The sequence below is a fragment of the Neofelis nebulosa genome, chromosome 5 (genome assembly GCF_028018385.1).
Source record: "Neofelis nebulosa isolate mNeoNeb1 chromosome 5, mNeoNeb1.pri, whole genome shotgun sequence".
Taxonomy (NCBI): domain Eukaryota; kingdom Metazoa; phylum Chordata; class Mammalia; order Carnivora; family Felidae; genus Neofelis; species Neofelis nebulosa.
In genome coordinates this window covers 37798407-37810895 of record NC_080786.1, presented here as the reverse complement: position 1 = coordinate 37810895, position 12489 = coordinate 37798407, and the positions used below count along the sequence as shown (strand labels likewise).

Below are 12489 nucleotides of genomic sequence, written 5' to 3'. Positions count from 1 at the left end.
GAGCTGAAGTCAGTTACTCAACCAACTGAGCCACACAGGCGCCCCTGCAAAAGCCTTGTTTTAATGGGTAGCCCCCAGAGGGTCATTGACATTAAAGAAATGACAGTTTATGCTTCTTTCTTGTAAGGAAGAATCCGTTTTTGAGGGATATAAAGGATACCTAAGGTCAGTGGATAGCAGGGAATTTTTTCTTCTATGTTAGAAAAATCAGACTATAGATAAAACTGAACAACCATCTAAGATCTTTCTGATCACTGATGGTACTCAGGTTGAAGTGATAGTCTGTGGTAAAATCCCAGAAGGACATATGTTGGGCAGATGATATGCTATTATAGTTGAAAAACTATAGGGAATTATCAATAAAACTACTCAGATGAGAAAGCTAATTCAGTAAGGTAGGATATAAAATCAACATATAAAAAATAACTTTTATATAATAAGCAATAACTAGGTGGAAGATTTGTTGGAAGACCCAGTTTAAAATAGTAACAGAAAAAGATAATATGCTTAGTAATAAGCATAATGAGAAATGGATAAACCAATAAAGAAAAACCCTGAAAGACACAAAAAGGTAGTAGGTTTAAGCAAATGGAAACTATCCCTTATTTATCTGTTAGGTTGACTCAATATTACAAAGATTTCAGTTCTCTCTAGATTAATTTATAAATTTAATGCTATCCCAAAAGAATGCCAACAAGTTGCTTGTTTTTGTTAACTAGAAAAGTTCAGACTAGGGGTGCCCAGCTGGGTCACTCGGTTAAGCATCTGACTTCAGCTCAGGTCATAATCTCATAGTTCATGGGTTCAAGCCCCACATTGGGCTCTGTGCTGACAGCTCAGAGCCTGGAGCCTACTTCAGATTCCGTATCTCTCTTTGTCTTCTGCCCCTCCCCTGATTGTGCTCTCTGTCTCTTAAAAATACATAGACATTAAAAAAAATTTAGAAAAACTAAAGTTCATACCAATGCTTATATGGGAAAATCAACAGAAAAATAGCTAAGAAAACTCTGAGGGGAAAAAGTAACCATGAGGGTTTAGTATCTCTACCAGACATTAACATACTCTACAGCCTCTATAGTTAATACAATATGATTCTGGTGCATGAATAAACACACCAGGGGGAAAGAATAGAAAGTTCAAATGTAGACCTTTATGTAAATGGACATTTAGGATATGATAAAAATGGTATTTCAAATAGAGCAAACAGATTTCTTTTAACAACTCATTAGGCATTTGGAAAATGATAAAATTGGGTCTGAATGTTAAAAAGCATTTTTATTTTTATTTATTTATTTATTTATTTTTCATTATATGAAGTTTATTGTCAAATTGGTTTCCATACAACACCCAGTGCTCATCCCAAAAGGTGCCCTCCTCAATACCCATCACCCACCCTCCCCTCCCTCCCACCCCCCATCAACCCTCAGTTTGTTCTCAGTTTTTAAGAGTCTCTTATGCTTTGACTCTCTTCCACTCTAACCTCTTTTTTTTTTTTTTTTTTTCCTTCCCCTCTCCCATGGGTTTCTGTTAAAATTTCTCAGGATCCACATAAGAGTGAAACCATATGGTATCTGTCTTTCTCTGTATGGCTTATTTCAAAAAGCATTTTTAAATAGAGGCAGTGAACACACATTCATTTTTAAAACTCTTTTGGAATTCAGTATCTTTGCTGAAAAATAAAAATCAATTTAACCTAAAAGTGAAGTGAAAACATTTTTAAGTACATAGGAGATAAGTGTATTTTACTTTTCATTTAGTGTTTCATAACATGTATTACATTGAACTGCATTTATCTCTGCCAAATAAAGTGACCTTATATTTTCTAGTTTTAGCAAGTGAGTAAATGTTTATAATTTCATATATTAGTTTTGCTATTTTTATTATGAGCTCATTTTTCAGGTATTTATGCCTGAATTAACCTATAATGTTATTTAAGTGATAGACTGCCGAAGACTGTGGAAGAGTTAAAATGGCTTTTCATTTTTCTTTTGAAGTGATTACTCTAATTTGAACCATAGTTTCAACATGAAGTTTGAGATGTTCACGTATGCTTTACTTTTGCGAGAGAAAAAATACTATAAAAGAAGTAGTTCCTAAGTGGTTACACGAGTACAGTATGTAAATTTCCATTGGCTTGAAAATAGTCTCTTCTTACTTAACAGGTTTTCAGCATCCTCAGGAGATTGATGAAAAAAGATTACATGGACCAACATATTGTTTTATCACCACCACTGAACCATTTCCCCATTTTTGGTCCTTCTCTACCTAGTTTTTTAATATACTTTTCAGTCTTCTTGTTTTACCTAATAGCTCTTCCTTGTTGACTTACGTGAATATCTGTCCACTGTCCTTGAAAAGTTATTCTGAGTTCTTTTTCATCTTCTTCATTGCTTCCTTTCCTTCTAAATGTATTTGCTATTATACATATCATATGGTATTTTAATTACTTATTTGCACATCTACTTTCCCCTTAGACTGTGAACTCATTGGGATAAGTCTGTGTCTTATTTATTTTTGTATACTAGTATAATAATAGTAACTGTTTAATGGATTAAGGATTAAAAATTTCTAAAACAATGTTCCTACAGAATATGTTGTGAACTATGTTATGTGAACTCATCAAAAACTAGCTGAAAATACTGCAGATACAGGAATTTAATTTTGTCAGTGTTTATGTCAGGTATTCCTTAATATTTTTAAGCTTTCTAGTTAGGAAAATATACTAGTTTGTGAAAATTATGTACAATTTTCTTTCTACTTTTAGGAAAAACTGATAAAATATGCAACAGATAGTGAAACAGTGGAACCTGTTATCTCCCAGCTGGTAACGGTGCTTTTGAAAGGTTGCCAGGATGCAAACTCTCAAGCTCGGTTGCTCTGTGGGGAATGTTTAGGGGAATTGGGGGCAGTAGATCCAGGTCGACTAGATTTCTCAACAACTGAAAGCCAAGGAAAAGATTTTACATTTGTGGTAAGTAATGGTAATTTGGGATGACAAGAAGAGTTCTCTGTCCTATTCAAATTTCTATATTTCATTTACAAAGAACTGTTCAGGTTATCCTTAGTGGCACCGTGATCTAAACTAGACAATTTAGGTAACTTCTAAATTTTTTCCTTAATACTATTACAGAGATCTAGAGCCAAAAACTGTAATAAAGTAGGAGTCCAGACTAGTGTGCTGTGTTCTTTTTAAAAAGCTTCCCAACCTAGGGGTGCCTGGTTGGTTGAGCGCCCTACTCTTGATTTCAGCTCAGATCATGATCCCAGGGTCATGGGATCAAGCCCACATTGGGCTCCACGCTGAGTATGGAGCCTACTTGGGCTTCTCTCTCCCTCTCTCTGTCTCTCCCTCTCCCTCTCCCTCCCCTTCCCTCTCTCCCTCTCTCCCTCTGCCTCTCTACTCTGCTTGTGTGCGTGCACTCTTTCTCTCAAAAATTAATAAATAAATAAAATGAATAAATAAAAAAGCTTCCAATCTAATGATAATAGTTAAAACCTAATTGATTATTTAGATATTAAAATTTCAACACTGTTGCTAAGTGTTTTCATGGGAAACTAATTTCCCAGGGTGTCCTAATAGTGTATAAAAAGTTGCCATGGTCAAATGAGTTTGGGAAATCCTCTAAAACCAAATCAAACAGAGCATCTGTATCACTTAGTATGCACACTGTCAGTCTCCAAGAGGAGGGTTTGTTAAAATTATTTCTTGGAGTGTCTCAAATGACTGGGCTTCTACAAAATGCAATTGAGGAAATGCTTTATATATAATTTTCTGGGGTTTTTTGTTGTTTTCTTACTTGAGAGAGAGCGCGCACAAGCTGGGGAGAGCGACAGAGGGAGAGAACCTTAAGTGCAGCCTTCACGCTTGCGTGGAGCCCACTGTGGGCTCAGTCTCCTAACCCTGGGATCATGACTTGAGCCAAAACCAAGAGTTGGGCACTCAACCAACTGAACCACCCAGGTGCCCCTGCAGTTTTCTTTTTAAGGATTAAAATGCAACGCTTGATCTTGGGGTCATTAGTTCAAGGCTCACATTGGGTGTAGCTATTACTTAAAAATAAAATCTTCAACAACAACAATAAAACAAAAAAATGAAACTTGGAGCTTTGCAAAAGATGAATGATTCAAATGCCCTTTATTAATAGCCTAAACAGCCTTAGGTTGGGCTTCTTGGCTACAGATTATGTTTTAGCCTTGGTACCACACTTAGTTTGACTCTTAATGTCCTTTCCTTTTCTAAGTTAAATTCACTTAGGTAACTAAGTTAAATTAATTACATAAGGCACGGTACAGTGTAAAAAATTGATACACCTTACCTTTGTTTTTTTCTTGTTTTTATTGAGACTGGAGTAGAAGATTCAAACTTTGCCTATGGATTATTGATGGAACTTACAAGAGCTTACCTTGCGTATGCCGATAACAGTCGGGCTCAAGATTCAGCTGCTTATGCCATTCAGGTAAGAATGTGTATAGTCAGTACTGGTTTTACATTACTGAATTCTGATAAGTTGTAAATGTATACTTTGGAAACTTATTTTTGTAAACTGTCATTTTCATTATCAAAGTTCAAAATTATCATAAGTTCATGATAAAATTTCACAGTACAGAAATGTACCCTCTTAACAGATTATTATAGGTACTTTGGAAAATTTTCTATATATTTATTTAACAAATCTATATGTCTTCACCAAACAAAGAGATCATATTACTTCATGTTCTGTAACTTGATTTTCTTTTGTGTTCAAAAGTCTGTCTTGGGTTATTTTCCATGTCAGTACATATATCTCTAATTCATTCTTTCCAGTGACTTAATATTCAATATGGATGTACCATAATTATGGTATTTATGGAATGTACCATAATTATGGTAAATTATGGAAATTTATTTAACAAATTTAAGAAATTTATTTAACACATTTAGGATGTATTCAGTGTTTTGCTTTTGAGAGAAATGCTTCAGCGAGCACTTGAGTGAATATATCAATAATATAAACATCTAGAGGTTAAAATATGTCTGAGAGCAAACACAGAATTTACATTTGATAAATTTTATCAAAAAAAGTTTTACCAGTTTATGCTTCCTTGACAAACCTGCATTGTATCAAAATTTTACATCTTTGTCAATGTGACAGATGAAAAATAGTACCATTTTACTTTAATAGTATTTAATTACGAGAGAGGTGTATCATCCTTTATGTATTTATTGCATTTTTGGTGAATTTTTTCTAGATGATCTTTGCCCATTTTTCTTTTGGTATAGAGCTATTTTTCATTGCTATTTAAGATTTATTTGTATATAATAGAAGTTAACCCTTTGTCAGTCACACACATCATAAATATTTTTCCAGTTTGATGTTCCTTGTCTTTTTTCATGGTATTTTTTTCAATTAAAAATGTCTTTGTTTTGTTAGATATTCAGTTCTGGAATTCATGGTGAGTGGTCTGAGTTTCAGATATAAATTTGGAGGTATTCATTGTAGAGATGGTATCTAAAATTATGATCCTGGATGTGTTCTTGGAGGGAGTACAGGTGAAAAGATTCTGGTAATTGAGCCCTGGACATTGAGAGGTCAGTGAGAAGAGGAGGGAACAAGTAAGAAAACTGAGAAGGAGCTGTCAGTAAGGTAGGAGAATGTGGTGTTCCAGAAGACAAGAAAGTGTCTATAAAGGAGAGTGGAAGAATGAGATAGTAGCTGGGAAGGAAGGAGGAATGCAGATAGGAAAAATAACAGATGTTTATATGTTGCTTGGGAACAATTCAGCAGAGTAGAGAATATGATAATGTAGGGAGAGAATTGATCGAATACTTTTTTTTCCGTTTTTTAAAAATTTATTATTTTTTTAATATGAAATTTATTGTCAAATTGGTTTCCATACAACACCCAGTGCTCATCCCAACAAGTGCCCTCCTCAGTGCCCATCACCCACTTTCCCTTCCCTCCCACCCCCCCATCAACCCTCAGTTTATTCTCAGTTTTTAAGAGTCTCTTATGAATGGATAAAGAAATTGTGGTTTATATACACAATGGAATACTACTTGGCAATGAGAAAGAATGAAATATGGCCTTTTGTAGCAACGTGGATGGCACTGGAGAGTGTTGTGCTAAGTGAAATAAATCATACTTATACAGATACCATATGTTGTCATTCTTATGTGGATCCTGAGAAACTTAACAGAAGACCATGGGGAAGGGGAAGGAAAAAAAAAGAGAGGGTGGAATACTATTTTTAATAGGCAAAGAGTTGTGGAGTATAGTTTGCAAGTGGAAGGGGTAGCCTTAATTAAAAACAAAAGCAAGTCATCTGTAGTAAGAGGAGAGAAAGTGTATGGGCTCTGCTGCTGATAATGCCAGGCTGGATAGGTATGTGGGTGGAAGTTGTGGAGGTCTTTTTGGATTGCTTCTGTGTGTTTCAATTAAATATGAAGCAAAGTCTACAACTGTAAGTATATTGATCTTTTTGAAAGTGTAAATGGTGACCCCCAAAAAGAATTGCTGATCTCCCTAATTAAAAGAGGCTTTTTATTAACTAGAGTGACTTTGCCAAACATCAAAAAAAGCTGGCTTCAAACAAAATTTTAATAATATTTAAAAAAAACTTTTTAACATTTATTTATTTTTGAGAGACAGACAGATCATGAGCAGGGGAGGGGCAGAGAGAGAGGGAGACACAGAATCCGAAGCAGGCTCCAGGCTCTGAGCTTTTAGCATGAGATCATGCCCTGAGCCGAAGTCAGATGCTTAACCAACTGAGCCACCCAGCCGCCTCTAAAAATATTTTAAAATTAAATGAAAATGGGTTCTGGATATTTCTGTATTTGAATTTTTCATATACTTCCTTACTTTTACTAAAATACACTAATATAAGTATAAAGTACATATTTTGCTAGACAGTTCTTATAGTACATCTATTACATATGGTCATTTTCAGTGGAATTGAAAGGGCTCAGGTGATAGAAGATATAATATCCTAACATATTTGTTTTGTTTTGAATATTGATACTAGAGCCAAAGATTTTTTTTTTTTCATTTATAAAATATCATTTGTTTTATTTTCAGGAAAGTAAAATATAACCATTTAATTTGAGGGCTTGAATAGTAAAGTGGTCTTTAACGTTTGCATTTTTTCACAATTTTTTTTTAAGTAAACTCTACCCCCAATGTGGGTTTTGAACTCTCAACCTTGAAATCAAGAGTCACAGGTTCTGCTGACTGAGCCAGCCAATTCACAGTTTTGAGCTCGGTATTTTATACCTAGAATTTGAGATACCTTGAATTTTTAAAACTATTTTGGATTTGTAGTGGCTTTCATTAAAATTCAGAAAAGATTAAATTCTAAAAATTATACTTCTGCAAATATAGACATTTCCAGTATTTCCTCCAAATAGTTCTTAATCTTCTCGTATATATTACATATATAGAACACAAACTTCCTTCATGTTCAAGTACTACCACAGCTTTGGGACCTTTACTAAGTTACCTAAATGGTTTTAAGCATTGAAATACATGTCCTAAGCAAGTTCACAACTTTTATAATTCTATATATTTTTAAATTATTTTTGTAACTATTATGTGTAGAATGTTGATGATCAGAAAGGTTTATCTACTTCACTGAAGATTTACAAATGTAAAATATGTATTTGTAGGAGTTACTTTCTATTTATGACTGCAGAGAGATGCAGACTGATGGCCCAGGTCACCAGTTGTGGAGGAGATTTCCTGAGCATGTTCGGGAAATCCTGGAACCTCATCTAAATACTAGGTCTGTACACTCGTTAAAACAATTTTTATAAAATTGTTTTTAACATTATAAAATTAATGTTATTTTTGATGTAACTTTTTACCATTAAAAGTATTTTCAGTATGTCTAATAATGTATTTTCCACTGTGAATATGCCTATAATCTTGTCAAAAACTACAGTTTGCGCATTGGTTAAATTCTATAATTTTAATTATTTAAAATTTATTAAAGCTAAAAGGATTGATTTTTCTGTTTCAGTCAGTAATACTTTGAAAATCTACTTTAAATTAAATATGAGTTTAAGTTCTTGATAGGTGTAATTAATATAGAAACTTAAAAATTTAAAGCTAGTTCCAAAGTCATTAGTAAACCCCAGTTAGAGATTAGATTTTCACCCTTCACCTCCTCATGAAGATATTTTCTCCCTCTACTTTTTAAAAAAGTATATTATAATCTCTTTAAATTTTAATAATTTTGTTAACACTGATTGAATCTATAAAATTATAAATTAATTTTAGTTAGAAATTATGATTTGAAGTATACTAGGTCACATGCTTATCAGATATGTGACCATGTATAAATTATTTTACTTCTTTGAGCATTGGTACAGTGCCTGGCCTTGTTTGCTAGTTACCTCTTTATATTTAGAAACTTTTTTTTTTTTTTTTTTTTAAGTCAGACAGCCCAAGCAGCAACAGGGTAGGAGAGGGGCAGTGAGAGAGAGAATCATAAGCAGGCTCCATGCTCAGCACAGAGCCTAGTGTTGGGGGGCTTGATCCCATGACCCTGGGATGCTCAACTGACTGAGCCACCCAGGCACCCCATAAAACCTTTTAAATTTAGAGCTTTTATATGTAGAAACAGAGGAATGTAGCTGGTAAAGATAGTAGGGCAAAGGAGTGGGTAGAGAATATTAATGAGAGTTCTTGAAGTGAAGGACCATAAAGACCAAGCTGGTTAAGGAAAGAGGTAATGAAAGGAAGGTGTTACAGATCAAGAGAGTTTTGCACGGTCAAGGGACAGAAGATCTCAGTGATGAAGAGCCAATGTGTTAGCATAACTGGGTGAATGGGAAATTTAGGAGGAAACTAGGGCTATAGAGTAAGATATCTAAATAGTTCATTTTGGAAGTGAAGAAGTTTCTTTGTATTGACAAGGGAGCCCTGATAAAGAAGTAGAGGAGAAAGTTGTTGAGAAGGTTTGAGTTTGATTAGATGGTATAGACAGACACTGAAGTCACTCAGGGTGGTAGACTTTGGAAAGAAAGAAAACACTGAGAGATGTACTAAAGCTATCAGTGAGTTTGATTATCACTGAGTTTGGTGAATGCCCATAATGAAGAGCAGAGAATGATATGTCTGGGTGTCTTGAACCTCAAAGGAACAAGTCATTATTACACAAGAATGAAATTGGAAGGATCTAAAAGGAGCATTGAGAGGTAGGAGGAGACACACTCAAATACTTGGAAGTACTTGGGGTATGCAAGAATGATCTCCTACCCCATTATTAAGGATATAGGAAAAGTAGTGTCTTTAACCATATTTCAATAAAGGCAAGGCAGTAGTGGGGTAGTCAGTGAAGGAGTTGAAATAGTTTCTTAGATGTTTTATACTAAAGTTCTAAACAGGTGGATATATATTTATATACTTTTTAATAAACAAATTTTCAAAATTACAGATATAAGAGTTCTCAGAAGTCAACAGATTGGTCTGGAGTAAAGAAGCCAATTTACTTAAGTAAATTAGGTAATAACTTTGCAGAATGGTCAGCATCTTGGGCAGGTTATCTTATAACAAAGGTAAGAGAACTCTGATCAGAATTAGTTAACTGAACAGAAATTCTAAAGGAAACCAGAACATCTATCTGAATATATGTAGCACAAATAGTAGGCATTGAAGTATTTGTGCTGATAGTGATAGACATTTTTGTAGAAAGCATTCACTAATAGAAAGTAACAGTTTCTCTACTGTTACTAGTTTCTGGGTAAAATGGTAATTATTTTATCAAGCACATTACTATGATTTTTTGCAAAATGTCTATTATGTCTGTTCATTTTACATTGTGAAACGATACTGTTTAAACGATGTAAATGGATTTTGAAGGCTTATTACATAATAAAAAGATTTTTTTATATAATAAAAAGATATATCATTCCTTTGTGGCTTCTTCTAAAAGAGGATACATTATCTGAACTTCATCCAAAATAAAAATAAACATTTATAAGAAATGAAACTTCATGAAAAAGTAGAGGTATATTTCTGATGTTTTCCTAATATGAGATTTTTACATGCCTGATAGAAAGGTTCTGTGTGTTCCAAGAAATGCTTAAGGCATATTTAAAATTTACAACTTTAGTTTTTAATTCATATTTCTATTTTTTAAAATATTATTATAATAATTTTTATCTGATAATTTCAAGAAAGTTTTTCATGTTTTTATGAACATACTGACCATATATTATGTGAAATGTAGAATACCATTGCATTAATTACTTCCAGATCTAGAATCTTTAATTTAGCTTAGGTTGTTGTTGTTGTTAAGTGAGGTGTTTATATTTGAGAAGGAAAAAAATCTTTAAATTTTATAAGAGACCAGTAATGTTGGCAAATCTAAGGTTAGAGCATACCAATAAAACTTTATTGTAATCCCAAGTAATTTAGTTTTCTGTTTCTTTCATTTTTTTTTCCTGTAGTTAATCACTGTTTATTACTTATTAAAAATGCGAGTCTTATACTTAATGTACTGACCCAGAGTATACATTTTGGTTACTCATGTGTGTGTTCAAGGAGTTAATATGCTGAATGTAATGTTAGCTAAATAAAATATACTGTAATTAGGGAGGTTAATCTGTAACAAAACATGATGCATCCATAAATTAACGGTTGGCGGGGAAGGCCATTTATTTTGAAGTGGTTGACATTGTCTGTAGGGGTCGCAGCAGTTCAGGCACTTTGAGTTATTTAGAGTGACCAAATAGGTGGTCGTCTGAAATTCTCTATGCCTCTAAATAAGAGAATACCCACTCTGCAATGATAAATTATCGTGTGTGTGTGTGTGTGTGTGTGTGTGTGTGTGTTTACATTAATCAATAGAATAAAATGTATAAAATTACTTAACTGTCCCTAAATCATTTGGGTTTACAGGTTCGGCATGATCTTGCCAGTAAAATCTTCACCTGCTGTAGCATTATGATGAAACACGATTTCAAAGTGACTATCTATCTTCTTCCACATATTCTAGTGTATGTCTTGTTGGGTTGTAATCAAGAAGATCAGCAGGAGGTGAGAGATGCCTTCTATTTGGTTTCTGTTTGTCTAAATATTTGTCTGATGTAATTAGTATTAGAAAAGCTACATATTAGGAAATGTATATCAGTATATGGCTATGTATGTACATGTCTAAATGCCTGAAATCTTTTTTAACCTTTTATTGATCAAAGAATTATATAATACTTAGTGTAGAAAATTAGTATATATTGTAGGGGCACCTGTCAGTTAAGTGTCCTACTTTGGCTCAGGTCATGATCTCACGGTTCCTGAGTTTGAGCCCTGCAGTCGGTGCAGAGCCTACTTCAGGCACTCTGTCTCCCTCTCTCTCTTTGCCCCTCCCCAGCTCACACACTCTCTCTCTCTCAAAAATAAACATTAAAAAATATATACATGTTAATATGCCCCAGTATACATACAACTTTTTGACAAAAGAGTACGTAAGAAATTACTGATAGTGTTTTACTGACATAAGAAATTACTGATAGTAAACAGTAATGTGGATTAGGATAGGGAAAGGAGAATATTTTACTACTGGTTTTATTTTTTTAAATTTTTTTAAAATGTTTATTTTTGAGAGAGAGGGACAGAGCATGAGCAGGGGAAGGAAAGAGAGAGAGGAACACACAGAATCCGAAGCAGGCTCCATGTTCTGAGCTGTCAATGCAGAGCCTCACAGAGAGCTTGAACTCATGAACCACCAGATCATGACCTGAGCTGAAGTCATGCTTAACTGACTGAGCCACCTAGGCATCTCTACTTTTTGTTTTATGATATTTTGTAAAGTTTAATTTTTTAACCACATACATATAGCAGTTTTTTAAATTATTATTTTTAATGGCATAAAGAGCATATTACTATGTTCTTAATGTAAAAATTGAATTATACAAGTAAAAGTGTGCCCTTTGACTACCATTCCTGATCCTATATTTCCAGAAGTCATCACTGATATTAATTTGATGTGTATATTTTTATTTTTGAGAGAGAGAGAAGGAGAGAGAGAGAGAGGCAGAGAGAGGGAGACACAGAATCCGAAGCAGGCTCCAGGCTCTGAGCTGTCAGCACAGAGCTAGCTGCGGGACTTGAACCCACGAACTGTGAGATCATGACCTGAGCCAAAGTCGGACACTTAACCAACTGAGCCACCCAGACACCCCAATGTGTATATTTTTAGACCTTTTTTATTTTTTATTTTTTATTTATTTTTATTTTTTTTTTATTTTTTAATTTTTACATTTATTTATTTTTGAGAGACAGAGCACAAGTGGGGGAGGGGCAGAGAGAGAATGAGACAAAATCCGAAGCAGGCTCGAGGCTTTGAGCGGTCAGCGCAGAGCCCTATGTGGGGCTCGAACTCAAACCGCAAGATCATGACCTGAGCTGAAGTCGGACACCTAACCCACTGAGCCACCCAGGTTCCCCACGACATTTTTATTTTTCAATGCAATTGGTTCTGTTTTGGTTTTCTTTTTTTTTTTTATTC

At 34.1% G+C, this 12489-nt stretch overlaps 1 protein-coding gene across 4 annotated transcripts in view; it reads left to right on the top strand.

Annotated features, from left to right (window-relative positions):
- ATR (ATR serine/threonine kinase) overlaps nt 1-12489 on the top strand; it is a 100329-nt gene that overhangs the window by 42707 nt on the left and 45133 nt on the right. For all 4 annotated transcript variants that reach the window (XM_058730097.1, XM_058730098.1, XM_058730096.1 and 1 more), the window contains 5 exons: nt 2765-2971; nt 4344-4457; nt 7646-7761; nt 9418-9538; nt 10884-11021. In XM_058730097.1, coding sequence (XP_058586080.1) covers nt 2765-2971; nt 4344-4457; nt 7646-7761; nt 9418-9538; nt 10884-11021 — 696 coding nt within the window. The remainder of the gene's footprint in view (nt 1-2764; nt 2972-4343; nt 4458-7645; nt 7762-9417; nt 9539-10883; nt 11022-12489) is intronic.